Raw genomic sequence first — 17,266 nt, forward strand, 5'->3', positions numbered from 1 at the left:
TCCGAAGGCAGTTGGATGAAGACAAGGTGCTGGATGGAGTCATAAATAGAGTCATAAATGGGCCTAACGAATGACACCCAGACACCACACCATAAAAAAAGGTTACCCTACTTTATTCCGCGACTAAACATCACTATAAAAGAGACTAAACATCGAGAAGATTTTTCAGTTTGATTTACTTCACCAAGTTCATTGGGAAAGGTATGTTTGAAGACAATCACATAGCAGTTTGGGATTAGCTGATGAAGAACTTTTTATTTTTCTTACCAATATTGAGCTTTCTTTGGGAATCGTTACCGTTTTGGTAGCACATGGTTTCTATTGCAATGACCTGGTAAATTTGTCATAGTTACACTGATTAATTCTAAAATGTGAAGTAGTTAAATTGTGGAAAATACTAACAGAGTTAGAGAGTTTATAGACGAATAAATATTCATTCAATTTCCAAAGATTCAATGTAGTTGTTCGAACATATATTAGTGTAGGATTGATGTGCTTGGTTACTATTGGGTACTACAAGATATTATATCGCAGAATTATATTATTAATTACAGAAAGGATTCAAACAGTTAATATTATTTTAATACAAAATATTTTATACCCTATTAAAATATTTATTCTTCGTCATCTTCAACGTTAACGGTGTGTAAACCTTTAGCAGATGGGACATTGACTGGTTCAACAAAGGCGAATAATTTTTCCTTAGCATCTTCTTCGTCGTTTCTCTTTCTGGAGATTCTTAATCTTAATCTGGTAGAAACACCTTGAACACCTCTAGACCATAATTGAACGTTTAATCTTGGATCTAATCTAACATCGGTGGTACCCATGTGTAAAGTGGCGAATTTTTTGATTTCTTTGACAGCTTTTGGAGCTCTCTTTTTGAAATGAACACCGTGTAACTAGAATTATGGTTAGTATAATGCTTTAAACATATCATGTAGTGAAGTGAATTACGAAATTGCTAGTTGGACATCAAACTTTCGTCAACATGGATGAACTCGTTCAACCTCTCCTTTCCATATACCATAAGAATCGGCATCTTATCCGACGAAATGCTTCTTTCTTCTTAATCTAATACAGTTGACTGCTCCAGACTCTAACTTGTCAACTCGTCATACATATTTCACTTTAATCTCGAGCTTTCACTTCGTTCATCTTTTCATTCATCTCTTCATTCATCTCTTCATTCATGTATTCTTTCAACTACTTCTTGGGTCTATTTCCTGGGTCTACTTCCAACTGTACTTCTTCATTTCCTGTTCGTCCTTGATTCCTTCACCCAACTTCGTCTTCACTTCATAACATCCAATGTATTCAAATAAAACATACTCTCTTGTGCAAGTTGATGGTGTATTCACGGGTAACAACGTCTTGTTTGATGGCCATTTTTGCTTATAATTAAGGATATGTTGTAAGACTCTAAAAGTAAAGGAACTTTCAAAAATCAATTATATTAGAAGACTTTTTTTTTTCAAAAAATTTTCCTCTCAGTTAGTGCGGTATTTCGCTAGTGAGAGTTTTCCCATACAAAACAAAAATAAATTAATAAAAAAAACTGAGATGAGAAAACAAAAGAAAAAAAGTGTGAGAAAAAAAAAAAGTCAATCACGTGCACTCAGTTGGAAACACCAGGGCAGCAGCCCTAAGGGAGCAGCCCATTCGCACTACAAGGGAAAATTTCTCAATTAGTGTTGCAACATTAATTCTATTAGGGTATTTCTATATACATGATTATTCTAATCCATATACTTTATGAATGTGTTTACTCCATTTTTTGGTGACTTGGTCATAGGCAAGGTTGATGCGGAGCTCTAATTGCTCGCTGGTTAGTTCGTCGAGCTTGGTGATTTCAGGGGCATCGTGATCTTCAATTTGAAGTTTAAATACCAACTTGTTCCCCTGGGTTTCTCGAAAATAGCCTTGGTACATATTGGATAGGTCCCATAAACCCAAGAGCGAGCAGATTATACGGCCGGTGATCTGCCCATTGTTTAGTTTGGATCGGAGTTCTTCGTATTGGATCCGCTTTTCCTCATGGTTAACTTGTTTTAGAGTTTCAGGTTCCGGTGATTCAACCACCGGTTCATTGGTGGGTGTAGGTAGTGTAGGGGAGACATTGTCCAAGACGTATGCAAGACAGTTGACTGATTCATTATTGACTTCGGAGTAAATGTGTTCAAACGACTGATCGTTATGATTCAAGATCTCAATGATTATTAATAGTAAAGTTATATTTGAATAGTACTTTTCGTATAGCTGGGTTTTTTGACCTTGCAAATCGTACCTCAATGATTTTAAAAATTGAATTAAACTAATATAATTCTTGGTTATAGATAATGCCACTATAATTTCATAACTTAGGTTTATTAACTTGATCATGAGTTGGCCATCGTCTTTGGCGGTGGCTCCTAATCTCATTTGATAACTCAATTTATATATATCGTTCACTAAATTGAGATTTGGTATTGATTTTAATCTCAATAATAATATTAATAAGTCGTATTGGATGATCCCCGAATTATTCTTGGGCAATGGATAGATTGGCTGTGCGGTTTTCGATAAGCTATTGAGAGAACTATTGGAACTCATCGAGTTCATTCGACTTGCCTCCATTTGTAAGGAGGGTTGATTAGGCTGGAAAGATGTCCCATTTTCAAATTGGTATAATGAATTGTTCAAATTGATCGCTTCCTTTTTGGCAAATGTTAATTGGTTATTGAAAAGTAATAAGACTAATCTTATTTCCCAAACTTTCAATAGTTGTTTTAAATTTAATTGTTCATCCTTTATTAAGAAATAAGTGTAATCAATTAGCTGTAAATAATTAGGTTTCTTCTGGGTTAAGCTGATCAAAAAATCATCAATTGTAATGGTTATAGATGGCGACGTGGGTGGGAACCTCAAAAATAACGATTCCTTGGTTAAAAAACTGGTATCGTCCGTCATTATCGATACTTCTCCTCTTTGGACTAAACGATTTATCGGTTATCCTTAAAAAGATCAAGAGCGAACTAAAAAAACAAAAAAAAAAAAGCTAAAAAAAAACAAAAAAAAAGCTCACAACAGCTCACTCAACTCCAACTCCACATCATGGATCATAGGGATTTGTTGAACCAGGCTAAAAGACAGCAGAGACTCAAGTTGCAAGAGTCCACACAGCTCTCGAACCAGTTGAAGACAACACTCAACTCGATCGTGAAATCTAATCTGACAAACTCAAATAATGGTTGCAGTATAGTACTTGATAAGATTACAACAATTCACCAATTGGATGATAAGATCGATAAGCAATTGAATTATGATATCTCGGTTAATTTTGAGAAAATGATTTATCAAAAACATCAGTTAGAAAAACAGTTACAAAAATGTGATGATAAATTAGATAAAGAAACCAAAAATTATAAAGTTATTGATAATTTACAAGCTAGATCAGAATTAATCGATCAAGAATTGAGGATATTGGAAAATTGTTTACACAATGTTAAACAGAACAGAACATGATAAAAGAATTGAAGTGTATATTAGTGTATAAAATTAATTAACGAATTATGAAATGAAATATTTTATTCTTTTTAATTATGCTAACCCTTTAGCAGCTCTTGCCCATTTTTCTTCATGAACCCAACCTGCATTGATAATTTTAATTAAATCAGTCAAGTTAAGACGTTTATCATTTTTCAAATTTTTACCCTTATCAACAAAAGTTGAATAAATCTTTGGATATGAGTCCTTTGGAATATGCTTAATGGATTGTTCAGATAATCTTTCACTTATTTTGTTCTCAGTTTGTTCTTTTGAAGTTGAAGGAGGAGATTTAAGCCATTTGGACCGACGAAACTCCCAGATCTGTTCTCCAATGTTGATGTTTTTATGTTGTACGTGATCAGAAGTAGTAGTTTTAGACGAAGAATCAGTCGAGTCATCATTTAATTCATTCAATTTTTTCAAATGATTTTCATACTCCATTCTCAATTTAACAACATTAACATCTGCAAACGAAAGTTCATCATCATCTTCTTCTTCATTATTATCATCATCGCTCATGTCATCATCACTTAAATTATCATCATCGAGGTCGGCTGACCTTGATATACTATCGGCACTTTGCCGTATGACATCTTGTAAACTATAATGCAAGGGACGTTGTTCGGTAGTATTTGTAACGGTGGTGCTAGTATCCATTGAAGAGGCCGGGTTATTGGGAATATGGGGTATACTGGGGGTATTTCTCAATTCTCGTTGATGAGCTCTATAGAGATTTTCAAGAGATTTATACTTTTTAAAATCTTGTAGGAATTTTTCTTCAGCAGGAGTGAATCCACGGTAACTTTTTGATAAACGATCTAAAGTATCATCCAGGTCACAATCAGTGAAAAGGTCATCAATATATTCGTCAGTAACGAAGACTTCTTCAGAAATGGACTTTAGTCTTAAAACAAACAAGTTCCACTCGATAGATATTTTTCTAAAAATAGATGATAGTCTCTTTTTAGAGCCGGAGGAAGACGTGGTGCTGGAACGGGTGATGTTATTAGTTGAAGATTTTGATATATTAGTAGATTTTGAGCTTGAGTTTCTCAAAATTGATTTTGGTTGGAAATATGGAGTAGATGCCGAAGTCGTTAATGAAGGTGCTGAGTTATTTATGGCGGTCACACCTGAACCAGGACTATGGAAAGCTGAACTATTCTTGTTCTTCGGAGGCCGTGGTTTCACCGATGTATCGTAAACCATGGATGCAAGTGGTTGTTAAAAGCAAGGTCAGGAGAAAATCAAATATGATAAAAATTTTCTGCTCTCTGGATATTGAGAGAAAACACAAAGAAGTAACAAAAGAAAAAAAAAAAAAAAAAAAAAAAAAAAAAAAAAAAAAAAAAAAAAAAAAAAAAAAAAAAAAAACCAATAAAAGAACAGTGTTCAACAGAAAAAAAGAGTTCTTTTGGAAAAAGGTACCGGTTTGGGGAAGTCAAGTCCAGAGGAGGGGGGCCACTAGAAACTTTAAATCAAAGACCGTAGCAAAGACCGTAGCAAAGTAAAAGGCCAAACTCGACTAGATTTAACTGAACGTAATCAAGTATTTTGTGATATCAATATTAGCAAGGTTGATTCTTTATCAACAGCAAGCGACAAGAACTACCGAGCTTAAAACACCGGCTGAGAAACAATAGTGCAAGAGAAGGCAAAAGGGCCAGAAATAACCAACAAAACTTAATCTAATGGAATTAGAGTAATCTTTTGGCAGACTTAGATGGTCAAAAATAGCATTCTACTCCACCGACAAAGAAGCTCTTCTGGATGAGTAGGGCGGTAAGCGGCAAGTATGTGACCAAGCTGCACGATAAGCCCTGGATTAGTCAAGTGTGTAGTTGAGATCCAGTAAGGTGGTAATTGTGGGGCGATAACTGCTCACAAGATGTTTAGGGAAACGGCGACTCGGACAACGTAGATAAGTTAAGTCAGCGACTGCGATGGTCGGACGAATACAAACGAAAGAAGGCTAAAGGAAGAACCACCTGTGGATGAACAAGAAGAAGAAGTAGTAGAAGTGTATTAGATTAGCCGCCCCATTAATTTTCAAGGTGTACATTTTGTATGCGCATAGATAAATATATTGAGATACAAATATACAATACAAACAAATTAATCTTTTGAAGGTTGTAAGTTGTCAAACTTTTGCTTTAGTTTTTTGTAGTAGTCGAGGTTGAACTGCCATCCTTTCTCTGTGAGTAAGTTATTTTCAATTAGTTTCAAGTCATTCTGTAATTCTTCTTCCACTAAATGTCGATACTTGTAATCTTTGAGATAGCTTCCGGATTGTTCCCATTTGATATCGAATACGCAATAGGAAAGCCTGGAATGGATTTGGTTTTTGTTTGATGGCAGCCACGATCTGGAGTTGATTCCGTTTTGGGTATAACCTTTGTAGTTGGGTAAGCCCGGTAATAGTAAGATACTGACATTCAAATCCCCGTTATAGATTTTCAACTCTTCATCATAGACCAAGTTTGGGGGTATTATTAAATCGTTTTGCTGCCAGGCTGCATTCCATTCACTCAAGTTTATATTGTTATCAAATAGACCCTGGTGGGCCAACACGGCTAGAAGATCCAGGTCATCCAGGTATATTCCTGAACCACCTCCCCATAATTGTCTCTTTACTTGGTGGACTTCTTCGAATTGCTCTCGAAATATCTTGATATATCTGTATGGAATTCGAACCTCAATCAAATGGTTGATGTACTCGTTATTCAACGGTGGAATAACCAGTATGTATTTGATGGTTAGATTCTGTCCTTCCTCCTCTACTCTATCTAGAAAATTTTGCTTGATTTCCTCTAACCGATTCAAATATTGCGGCTTCAACCCAATCAACGATTTCAATTGAATGTTCGACCAACTGGTGGTGCTATTGTATATAAGACCTCCGAGAAATTTGCGCTCCGGGAAATAAGTACTTAATATTTCAAGAATGGGTAATTTATCAAGTTGCACTTTATTTAGTCTTTTGGAAATTGTGTTCTTCTTGCTCCCAATAGCCTGGTGACGGTGGTGGTGGTGGTGATGGTGGTGGTTATGGTGTGGATGTCCGTGCACTTGAACTATATGTCCTCCCCGGTGAATGTGCAGGTGTTTACTGGTGGCATTACTTGGACGACGTGATCCATGGTGGTGATGATGGTGATGATGGTGGGCATGGGGTTGTGCTTGTTGTGATGGCTGCGTGTCGCCCGGTGACTTGGTGTCTAACGGTTTATTATCTCCAGTGTCCGCTAGCGAATCCAACTCATCGACTGATTGTTCTTGTTTCAGCTGTGGTGGTGATTGGAGCTGTTCACCTCCATTTCCTGCCTGTTGCTGTTCCGAAGTAGACGCATTCATTATTAACTCGATTCCAACCAATCACTATATATAATGGTAGACTCAATTGATAAGCTCTTCATGGAATTGATGTGATTTTTTTCTTCGAGGGAAAAAACTGAACTTGAAAAAACTGCCATCGTTCAATTGCGCTCCTTTACTTACCCCACGAACAATACACTACTTTGAACTCGTACGTCTTACTTTTCTAGTTAGCTATATATAATTGTATGAATGACTCACTGGTACGTCACTGAGTAACCACGTCTAGCAATTGATGTTTCATGTGTGGCTCTTTCTTCTCGGATCAGTCCCAGCACGTTCTCTTTGAAAACATCCATAATGAACCACCTGGTTGTTCTTATCAATACTCAAGACCGTGTACCCGAGCTTCTTATTACAAATCCCACATAATTGTCTTGCATTTTGAACCGGGTATCCTTCGCTTTGTTTGGTGAGTAGTTTATGTCGAGTTTTCTGGGATCCTACTTTGTATAATTGTTGTGCTAATCGACTATCGTGCAACAGTTCTTGAATATTTCGTAAATTTGCCTGTAAGAATATTGATAACTTGTTCATTGGGAATGAATTGGGCAATGAAGTCAAGATTCGTAAAATAGACATTTTAGATCCTTGCAGGATTAATAATTTTTCAATTTTATCTAAATTTTCATCATAATGAATCAATAGGTCTTCCATTAGTTTATGTAATAAGTTCTCTCCGGTGGTTTTGTTATGTGGTTGATAATAAATATCGGAACAATAGGTCATAGCAGCATCTAAATCATCTAATTGGTTGAATAACACATCAATCGATTTATCATGTTCTCCTAATCTTTTATAAATAAAAATTGTAAGCCTAAGATATCTGTCTTCACTGGTAGGAATGTTTTTAAGTACTGTCCACGGTTCATATGAAGTACTGGTTTCCAAAAAATTATATAATTTGGGATACCATTTATCAGCACCTTCTTTTAATTTCTTCAAATAAAGTAAACAAAGTCTAGTGTAAAATTTCAGATGCTGCTTGCCATCGAAAACATCACTTTCGAATAATAACCATTCTAAATACCTAATTGCTAACTCATCGCTTTTGATTACTGAGATAAAATAATCAAGCACTTTGGTATTATTATAACTTTCACACTCATACAGATCGTTCATGAAAAGAAGTTCCCCATGTTTAATGTCATCTGTTTCTTCAGTGATTACCCAATGGGCAAATTTGAAAATCAAGTCTAAATGTTCGTTCCCCAATTTATTAAGATATTGTATGGTCAAATCAACTCCGCCAATAAATCGATCAAATTCATGGTCGTCTTTTTTCTCTTCGTGGGCCAATTTGTATAACATTTCTAATGCATCTTTATGTAATTTTCTTCCAAAATAAAAGTCTAATAATTCTTTCAAAAAATTTTGCAGCTGGTCAGTGTGTTTATGTAAATCTGATAATAAACATTCATTCACAATTCTAGCATTACAATTATTATTTGGTAATCTTAAAAGTGGTCCCAACAACATTGGTTTCATATAATAATAACAAAGGAACAATGATGTATCAATTGTGGTGGCAATTTGACGGAGTTGTGAATTTAGCTGCTTCTTATCTTGAGCATTCTCTAATATTGGATAAATATCGACTGGATTGACTTTAACTCCTTTCCATTCCAAATCACGATTGTCTAAGAAATTGGCATGAATTCTTCTTTGGTCGGTGAGATATACAATCAAATTATTCAATGCTTTACTGAACTTACGCATATGCTGAGATTTGTGCTGTAAATTCATCTGTTGTTGCGGTTTAGATGAAGGTGATGAAGGTGTGCTAATTTTGCTATTGGCTTCATTCTCTGTTCCAGAATCAGTAGAATTATTGTGTTTATTACCTTCAATATCTGATACCAGTATTCTCTTCACAATGTTAGGTGAAATGGACCTTCCCGAGTCAACACTATTTATTGTCATGGCATCGTTAGGATTATATTTTTCTCCATTTAAAAAATCTGGAAATAAAGGAAGAATCTCATCATAAGGAATGAGCCATTCCGAACTTATATCAACAAGAGACTCGTGATATTTCGAGTATGACTCAAACAAAATCTTGGCCTTTGTAATGTAGAATGTTCGAATGTATAACAATTTATTTTTTTGATCTTCTTCCTTGTCATTTTCCAAAGAAACTAAACTAATGGCTTTTTCTAATCCAATCAACCTTAAATCATTCTTAGGATCTATTGTGTTCTTACTATGTGACCCCGCTCCCCTAATACTTAAGTATTGATGGATTTGATTCTTCAAATCTAAAACTTTAAATATCAATATATCAGTTCCTGATCCCATAATAAAATTATCAGAATCTATTGTAGTGAAAATGGAATTTGAATTAATTTGTTGATGAAATCTTTGAATTAAATCTCCTGTTTTTATATCGATTATATCGATTTTTTTGGGATAAATCAATACAAGATATAATGGTTTGATAAAAGATATGCGGATAGGTATTGTTGAAAACTTAATTGGACTTTGCTCAATTATGCATGGACTTCCATCCTTGGTAATCAAGGATACGACCTGCGTATCCTTGATGAGAAGAGTTTTATTTGAGCTGATATTAATGATCTGGGTTTGTGGGCCCGAGTAAGAAATACCAAAGTAGCTGAAAGAAGTGCTGTGATTAAAATTGTACAAGCTAGATTCATCAACTGGTAAAGATTTTAAACCAAATGTTTCAATATCTAGGAGAACAAAATCGTATACAGATGCAATTAAAATTTCTTGATTGGGTATAATACCAATAGCCTTGACTTTATCCTTAAGACTCAATTCCTTTATTTTATTAAAGTGAGTTATATTCCGTGATTTTTGGACCACATCATAAACCAAAACTTTCTTCTTTGCAGCAATAATAAACTTCTGTTGGTCACTTAGATACTCATATCCCACATATGATTTGGCTTCATCGAACATCATTATGGTGTGGATACGTCTTCCAACTGCTTCCACAATTCTAAGTACTCCAGCGCTTCCAATGGCCAAGATCGTCTTGCTGCTATCATTTGCAAGAGGCAACACTGATATGGAATCGATTGAGGATCCATTCTCGGTCACATTGCTAAATTTGGACTCTAATGAAAACAATTGTGAGTGGTTATTATCATTGAATAACCCTTTGACTTCATTGAATGATTTCTGTGGATTCAAACTCCTTTGAATTTTTCTATTAGCCTGACCGTTTCCTGCCAAATGAACGGAAAGATCACCGTTATAATAGCCCACATATAACTTGCTGTGAGCAAAATGTAGAGAGCTCACCTTCGAGCTCGAAGATGATATATCTAGCCTATTGAATGGCTTAATAATATCAATGTTCATGCTATGTCTATACTTTGCAATTGGTAATTTGTGAACTATTCCTCTCAATGTCTTAATTTTTTTCTATATATTTTTTTTTTTTTCATTTCTCCCTTCTCAAAGATTAATGACTTTTTTTTCGTTCAATACTTCTACAAAACGAAAGGTTGCAACTTGAAAGATCTATTAACCTGATACGTAAATTATACAGTAGTTAAGAAGCTTGTTACTCCAGAACAGTACTTAACCAAATCGTCTAGTTTTTCTTTATTATCTAATTCACTCCATTCTTGTAAAGCTTCTTGTAATCTTGTTTCATTAGGGAAATTTTGGACAACATCACCATGATTCTTTAAGAATAAGGAGAAAATAGCCTGGTAGATATCGTAGTTGGTGTTGGTATTTAAGCCTTGAGATAATGCTTCAATGAAGGTTGCCATTTCGGTTAATGGTGGGAAGGAATTCAAAGAGCGAACTTCGAGGTCAATGATGGAAGGAGAAGCGTTGACTAAGAAATTCAAAAAGTCAGTATAATCTCTCTTGTCACTGCCCTTTCTTAAAAGTTTTGTGAATTCGGACTCAAAATTATGACTGTCGCCATTTCTTAATTTGAGTAATCTACTTTCTGAATCATCTTCTTCATTAGTTGGATCATTATTAGAAACTTTACCTTCTGCCACTGATGCTCTGTCCCCAACTGCTTCACCTTTTAAAGATAAGAAGAATGGAGTTTGTTTTGCCTTTTTAGGAGCCTCACTTGGTTTATTACGTTGTTTGATTATATCTAAATGCAAAATGGTATTGTATTTGGTTCTTGAGCCCAACGATAAAGTCACCAAGGATTCATCTATTTGGTCAAGAGTGGTGTAAGTTTGGTTGATATCGAAGTCTTGTTCATCGGTATCTAGAGCACCATCCAATATGGTAGAGCCACCATCTCCTGAAGTGTTAGGTAATAAAATATTTGAGAACTCTTCTTCTTCAACGTGTCTAGTAGATATAGGTTTAAATTGAGCTCTATTAGTCCATAATGAAATCCCATTTCCTGAAACATGAGTGGTAGCTAACATATCACCAATTGGAGAAAACTTGACGGTAGTTGCAACATTAGGTAATCTTACCCCATCAATACATCCACCAGTAGGTAAATCCCAAGTTCTTAAGGTACCATCTAATGCAGCACTAACAATCCATCTACCATCAGGAGAAAAATCCATATCAGTAATACGGTTTGTATGACCGAAAAGAACTCTGACGACTTTTTGAGTAGTGACATCAATGGCCACTATTGTTAAATCATCTAAAGCACAAGCAATCAAGTCAGAAGACTTATGATAAATCATTGAAGTTATAGGAGCATCTAGTTGTAATTTACCTAAATATTTCAGACCAGAAAAATCATAAAACCCAACTATACCATCAAGACCACAACTTACCATTTTATGATTCATACCGTCCATAGCTAAGCCGGTGACAGCTTTCTTATGTAAGATATATTTTTTACGTAATAGACCGGATTGTAAATTAAAAGAACCAATACCACCATTTGAAGAACCTACTAAACCAAAGTTACCACAGTGAGAAACACAAACACTTTTAGCAAACCCACCATCAACGGTATTTAATTGATAACGACCGACTCTTTTATTTTTAGAATCCCAAGTTCTAGCAAAAGTTTCATCTTTATGGGCAGTAAGAACATTTTCCCATTCACCTTCACGAGCTTGAGAAGAAGCAATACTATTAATTTCTGGGAATTTTTCGTTTACACCAGCCACTGGACCACCTTTCCTCTTTTTATCATTATTTTTTTTACTTCTTTGTGAAAGTTCTTGAGCCTGAGCATCTTTTCTTAATGAAAAGGACCAAAATGTTTTATCTCTTGATGCTGATAAAACAAAGTGAGATTTTTCTTCATGAGGAAATTCAATAGCTACCGGAGGAGCAGAATGACCACCTCTAGATCTTAAATGACGGGGAGGAGACGAAATGGAAGAATTTGTCGTTGATAATGCTGGGTCGAAAACATACTCTTTCAAATGATTATCACCACCATTAGTTACCACTATCGGTTGACCATTTAAGAATTTTACATTAGCAACCCCACCATGAGCTTCTCTATGAGCATTTCTTAAGTTATGGACACGAGCTTTTCTTGCTAAATCGTAGAAGAATAAATCACCAGTGTTTAATCCAGCCACCAAATGGGGGGAGCCATCAGTTCTAAAAGAGATTGAAGTGACACGAGCACCAATATCTTGAGGAGAAGCCACGATTTTATTACCCAAGATTTTAGCCTTTTTAATATCGTAAATGAAAATATTACCAACCGCAGTACCAATAGCAATAATATCTAAAACTGGAGCTGCTTCTATTGAAGAGATATTTTCCATGAATTGTTGATCGGGAGATTTGAATAATAATTTCCCGGTACGAACATTAAACAAGTAAATACTTGAAGTGGTGGCCACCACGATTTTGTTTAAATAAGTTGCAGGATGAACCAAACCAATTATTTCACCATCTAATTGAACATTAATATTTTTCAAAGTAGTATATAACTCAGTTGGAAATTTTGAGTTATTTGGTTTTTTGAAAATGGAAATCTCTCCATTTGAAGAAGTGACAATGAGATACTCACCAAATATTAACATGTTATGAATGGTGGCATTTGCAGATTCACATTCTAACGTATGAACCAAACGGCCTCTTTTATATATACCAATTTTATTGGCATAGGCAGCGTATACATAATGGTAATGAGCAGCCAAACAAGTGATCTTGGAAGCGGTTTGTGATTGCGATACGAAAAGTAAGTGCAATGTTGCTGCATCATAGATTTGAAACGAACGTCCGACCGAAGTAACCATATAAAAAGTTGATCCTAGAGTCCCCAAAGCAAATGGGATTTCGTTGGAAACATTACCAAGAACCCGGAACGGACTGAAGATTTTGGATGGTCTCACTGTCTTCTTAGACACATTCTCGAGCTTTCTTCTTTTTTCTGCTTCAACCATATTTGTTTTGCTCTTGACGGTGTCTTGATGGTGATGAAGTCTGCTCTTCTTAAATTTTCAAATTTTGATTTTTTTTTTTTTTTTTTTTTTCAGTGCTTTCTTTCGAAATCCTGCACACAAACCCCATCCACTCATCTCGTTGATTCACTAAGCTAAACACTACCAGTACCTGAACCATAGATAGTGGAAACGGTGAACCTGAGTTTGCCTCTTCTTACGAAAACTCACCCTGAATACGAAGGCTTACGCTAACCCTTGCGAATACCACAACAGATCACAACACCCAATCCCTAACACCCGATCTTTAACACTTAAAAAGCATAGCGAAATTGTGCTAGGAATACATATGTAAATCTACATACCTGACAATGTATCTTCATGGAGCAGCCATTTGAAACCCAAGTGCCTTAACTAAGAACCACTTATAAATACCGAAAAAACGGTCAAAAGCAATGCAATCACTCAAAAACATATTCCTAATCTTTGTCAAAAACCTAATAACTACAAAATGAAACTAATTGGATGCTATTCACCTACGAAGTACCATATAAACTCTTTGTGAACTATCAGCACTGAGAACTACACCACTGTCTCTGTTTTAACTGTTGTTGTAGGGGACTTTGTAAACCTTTTTTTTTGCGAGATGCACCAATTCGGTAATGCAACAAATATTTTACTTCCGTCAAGTTTGAATGTTTATTACTATTAGAGTTGTTATGTAGGGTTACTATAGTTGTTATATAGGCTCATGGAGTTGTTATATAGGCTCATGGAGTTGTTATCTAGGATATCCATATGGGGCTGAGGTATGAAATTTCCATATGAGATTTCTTATATAAGTTATATAATGTGCTGGGGTGTAGCTTATCGGTGTAATCTGGTTATAGCTACCTCTGTGTAGGTGTATAGGCTTATATAATACTCTTAGTATGGTTAAACGCAAGAAGACATGTTAAAAAAAATTAAAGGTTAGTGAATATTCCCAATATATGGGAATTTTGAAAAAAAGTAGGAAAAGTTGCAATAAAATAGAAAAATATCAACCAAAACAAAAAAAGATTAAACAAACCAAAATTCCATTCCAGGTTTCACTTCGAATCAGTTCAACTAGTATGTTTTCAGTTTACACTATAAGTTTCCCCAGTTTGGTAAACTTCATAAATCGGTGTCTGGAGTTTATGAAGGAATTTTTTGCACTAAAAAAACAAAAAAAAAAAAGAAAAATTTGTGATGAGGAAATTGAAAAAAAATTATATGAGGACATAAGAAGAGAGCTTATTATTTAACTAGAGCAGAATGACTGAAGCAGTTGAAACCAAAAGGCCGCAAGACGCCCAGTTCGAAGTACCAGAAGCCAAAAAACAACATGTCGAAGAAAAACACGATCATTTTGCCAAAGGTATGGCTCCAATAAAGCCCGAATTCATCGTATCAGTAGATGTAAGCAAGTCTGCGTCTTATAACGACGATGAAGCAGAAACTGGAGAAAGAAATAACGATGATCATAAATCCAAGAGAAAGAATAAGAAGAAGGGCCAAAACAAAAACCGTGAAGTTAAACAAAATAAAGAAGAAATCAGATTATGCCCAGTATTGATTGATCCGGAAGATTCAAATGAATGTACTAAGGAAAAATGTCGTAACACTCATAATATCGAAGAGTATCTTGCTCAAAAACCTGAAGATAATGAAGGAACTTGTCCAGTTTTCGAAGCCATTGGTTATTGTCCATCTGGATTAAAATGTAGATGGTTAAAATCTCATTATAATCATGAAACCAAAAAATTAATTAAAGATTTAGATTTAATGACAAAATCAAAAGAATCAAATTATGAAGTCAATAAATTAAAACAAGAACTGAGATTTGCATTACAAAGAAATAGATATGAATTAGGAGTATCAAAAGAAATTATCAAAGAACTCGATATTCAAAAAAATATTACTGCTTCTCAAAACGGTGCATCAATGGGGGAAATTGATTCAAGCTCAACTCAAGATGAAACAAAAGAAAAAATGGCTTCTTATATTGAACAACCTTTTAAAATTTCTGAAAAGAAGAAATTGGATTTAAGAGGGGCTAAAATTGTCTCTCCCTTAACAACAGTTGGTAATTTACCTTATCGTCGTCTTATGAAGACTTTAGGTGCTGATGTTACTTACTGTGAAATGGCTTTAGCCACTCCTCTTATGCAAGGTACTAACGCTGAATGGGCTTTACCAAAAGCTCATGTTTCTGAATATCCTGGTTTTGGTATTCAAATTGCAACTAATCAATACTCTGCAAGTGCAAAAGTTGCAGAAATTATTTCAAGAGAAACAACTCATGTTTCTGAACTTAATTTAAATTCTGGTTGTCCAATTGATCTTTTGTATAAACAAGGTCAAGGTTCAGCTTTAATGGATCAACCAACTAAATTAGTTAGAATCTTGAAAAGTATGAATGCTTCTTCTGGTGATATTCCAGTTACTTTAAAAATAAGAACTGGTACTCGTGATAATAAAAATACCGCTAAAGCTTTAGTAGAAAGAGTTTTATCTGAAGGTGATACTGCAGCAATTACTTTACATGGTCGTTCAAGACAACAACGTTATACTAAACAAGCTAATTGGGATTATATTGGTGAAGTTGGTAAAGTTGTTCAAGATTGGAATAATAAAAAGGAGGATGATAAAGAACGTAGCGATATCCAAAGAACTAATTTTATTGGTAATGGTGATGTTTACAATTTTGAAGATTGGCATAATGCAGTCAATACTGATGGAATTGACTCAGTTATGGTTGCAAGAGGTGCTTTAATTAAACCCTGGATTTTTGAAGAAGTTGAAAGTCAACAATATTTAGATAAGTCTTCTAAAGAAAGATTAGAAATTTTGAGAAATTATTCTAATTTCGCTTTAGAACATTGGGGTTCTGATGAATATGGGGTTGCATTAGCTAGAAGATTTTTATGTGAATTTATGAGTTTTACTCACAGATATATCCCGGTTGGTATCTTAGAGAAATTACCAGCAAAATTAAATCAAAGACCTCCTCAATGGAAAGGTAGAGATGATTTAGAAACTTTATTAGGTTCTGATAATTATAAAGATTGGATTAAAATTAGTGAAATGTTCTTAGGTAAAGCTGGTGATAACTTCCAATTCATTCCTAAACATAAAAGTAATTCTTATGAATAATTTTACAGTGTATTTTAGTTATAGACATATATTTGGATACAAAAATTGAAAAATAAACTTCTAACGCATGTAAGAGGAAAGAAAGAGTCAGATTACTTTCTGGATTTGACACTTGAAGATGTAGCATCGTATTCATTGGATAAATGCTCAGCTTGTTCTTTCAAAATAGTTAAATCTTCATCTTTAGAGGCCAATTCTTTCTTTAAAGAGGCCAATTCTTGGGTGTCTTCTTCAGTGACAACCTTAGTTTTAGCATCTAAGTCTTCATTTGCTTTCAAGTTATCTAATTTATCTTTAGTAACAAGTAATTCAGCAACTAATGAATAAGTTCTGGTTAAAATCATGTGCAAGAATAAAGTAAAACCACACAAGTACATATTTCTTTGAGCATAAAATCTTCTAGCTTGAACTTCAGATCTATCATTCATTATACCACTGACTGGAGGCATATGTCCTTGTTGATTTGCTGGAGATGATGCATGCAATTCAGAAGTTACGGAATAGACACGATTTATGGAATCAATGAAAAGTACCAATACAAATCCAAAGATACATCGAATTGCAATAAGAACTTTTTCATTTTTGAATGGAGCAGAAGCTGTTGAGAGAACTTTTCTTCTTACAGTTCTTGGAAAGGGTAAAGATAAAATAGTGAAAAATGACATTTCGATGACTAGTAAGCCAAAGACTAAATTGTAATATAAAGCCATGGTTAATTGAGTGGTTTTGTTCCTTTAAACTGTATAATTTGATCAATTGTTTAAGTTAATACTAACTTAGAAACAGAAGAAAAGTAGTTAAGAGTCAATTGACTGAAAATAAGTATGAAATATGTTGAATTTCACCAAATGGCTTTGCGA

General features: G+C 34.6%; 9 protein-coding genes across 9 annotated transcripts; 2 read left to right on the plus strand and 7 right to left on the minus strand.

Moving 5' to 3' along the window:
- Positions 1-614: 614 nt before the first annotated feature.
- Positions 615-1,389, minus strand: HYPBUDRAFT_134059 (60S ribosomal protein eL31; the record flags this gene model as incomplete). Its single annotated transcript, XM_020219529.1, has 2 exons — positions 615-902; positions 1,333-1,389. The coding sequence occupies 2 exons, from the start codon at positions 1,387-1,389 to the stop codon at positions 615-617; spliced, it is 345 nt and encodes a 114-aa protein (XP_020079586.1).
- Positions 1,390-1,691: 302 nt separating this feature from the next.
- Positions 1,692-3,102, minus strand: HYPBUDRAFT_160217 (uncharacterized protein; the record flags this gene model as incomplete). The annotated part of the gene is made up of 2 exons (XM_020222474.1): positions 1,692-2,932; positions 3,065-3,102. 2 exons carry the CDS (start codon positions 3,100-3,102, stop codon positions 1,735-1,737), a joined length of 1,236 nt encoding a protein of 411 aa, XP_020079587.1. The 3' UTR covers positions 1,692-1,734.
- Positions 3,094-3,504, plus strand: HYPBUDRAFT_104048 (uncharacterized protein; the record flags this gene model as incomplete). Its single annotated transcript, XM_020218324.1, has 1 exon — positions 3,094-3,504. The coding sequence occupies one exon, from the start codon at positions 3,094-3,096 to the stop codon at positions 3,502-3,504; it is 411 nt and encodes a 136-aa protein (XP_020079588.1).
- A 75-nt stretch (positions 3,505-3,579) lies between these two features.
- HYPBUDRAFT_9766 (uncharacterized protein) lies at positions 3,580-4,856 on the minus strand (the record flags this gene model as incomplete). The annotated part of the gene is made up of 1 exon (XM_020223996.1): positions 3,580-4,856. Exon 1 carries the CDS (start codon positions 4,735-4,737, stop codon positions 3,580-3,582), a length of 1,158 nt encoding a protein of 385 aa, XP_020079589.1. The 5' UTR covers positions 4,738-4,856.
- A 787-nt stretch (positions 4,857-5,643) lies between these two features.
- On the minus strand, positions 5,644-6,882 carry RXT3 (Rxt3p; the record flags this gene model as incomplete). The annotated part of the gene is made up of 2 exons (XM_020218076.1): positions 5,644-6,596; positions 6,660-6,882. The coding sequence occupies 2 exons, from the start codon at positions 6,880-6,882 to the stop codon at positions 5,644-5,646; spliced, it is 1,176 nt and encodes a 391-aa protein (XP_020079590.1).
- A 261-nt stretch (positions 6,883-7,143) lies between these two features.
- Positions 7,144-10,233, minus strand: HYPBUDRAFT_102472 (uncharacterized protein; the record flags this gene model as incomplete). The annotated part of the gene is made up of 1 exon (XM_020218199.1): positions 7,144-10,233. One exon carries the CDS (start codon positions 10,231-10,233, stop codon positions 7,144-7,146), a length of 3,090 nt encoding a protein of 1,029 aa, XP_020079591.1.
- A 154-nt stretch (positions 10,234-10,387) lies between these two features.
- Positions 10,388-13,262, minus strand: UTP21 (rRNA-processing protein). Its single transcript, XM_020220695.1, has one exon. It carries the CDS (start codon positions 13,227-13,229, stop codon positions 10,416-10,418), a length of 2,814 nt encoding a protein of 937 aa, XP_020079592.1. The 5' UTR covers positions 13,230-13,262; the 3' UTR covers positions 10,388-10,415.
- A 1,263-nt stretch (positions 13,263-14,525) lies between these two features.
- On the plus strand, positions 14,526-16,406 carry HYPBUDRAFT_165045 (tRNA dihydrouridine synthase; the record flags this gene model as incomplete). Its single annotated transcript, XM_020222685.1, has 1 exon — positions 14,526-16,406. One exon carries the CDS (start codon positions 14,526-14,528, stop codon positions 16,404-16,406), a length of 1,881 nt encoding a protein of 626 aa, XP_020079593.1.
- A 39-nt stretch (positions 16,407-16,445) lies between these two features.
- HYPBUDRAFT_151810 (uncharacterized protein) lies at positions 16,446-17,195 on the minus strand. The gene has a single exon (XM_020220696.1). The coding sequence runs from the start codon at positions 17,114-17,116 to the stop codon at positions 16,499-16,501; it is 618 nt and encodes a 205-aa protein (XP_020079594.1). The 5' UTR covers positions 17,117-17,195; the 3' UTR covers positions 16,446-16,498.
- Between the last annotated feature and the right edge of the window lie 71 nt (positions 17,196-17,266).

Source organism: Hyphopichia burtonii, assembly GCF_001661395.1.
Source record: "Hyphopichia burtonii NRRL Y-1933 unplaced genomic scaffold HYPBUscaffold_1, whole genome shotgun sequence".
Classification (NCBI taxonomy): Eukaryota; Fungi; Ascomycota; class Pichiomycetes; order Serinales; family Debaryomycetaceae; genus Hyphopichia; species Hyphopichia burtonii.

What these genes read in the sequence shown, in the direction of transcription:
- UTP21 (XM_020220695.1), bottom strand. Translation starts at nt 13,229, where the DNA reads ATGGTTGAAGCAGAAAAAAGAAGAAAGCTCGAGAATGTGTCTAAGAAG.
- HYPBUDRAFT_151810 (XM_020220696.1), bottom strand. Translation starts at nt 17,116, where the DNA reads ATGGCTTTATATTACAATTTAGTCTTTGGCTTACTAGTCATCGAAATG.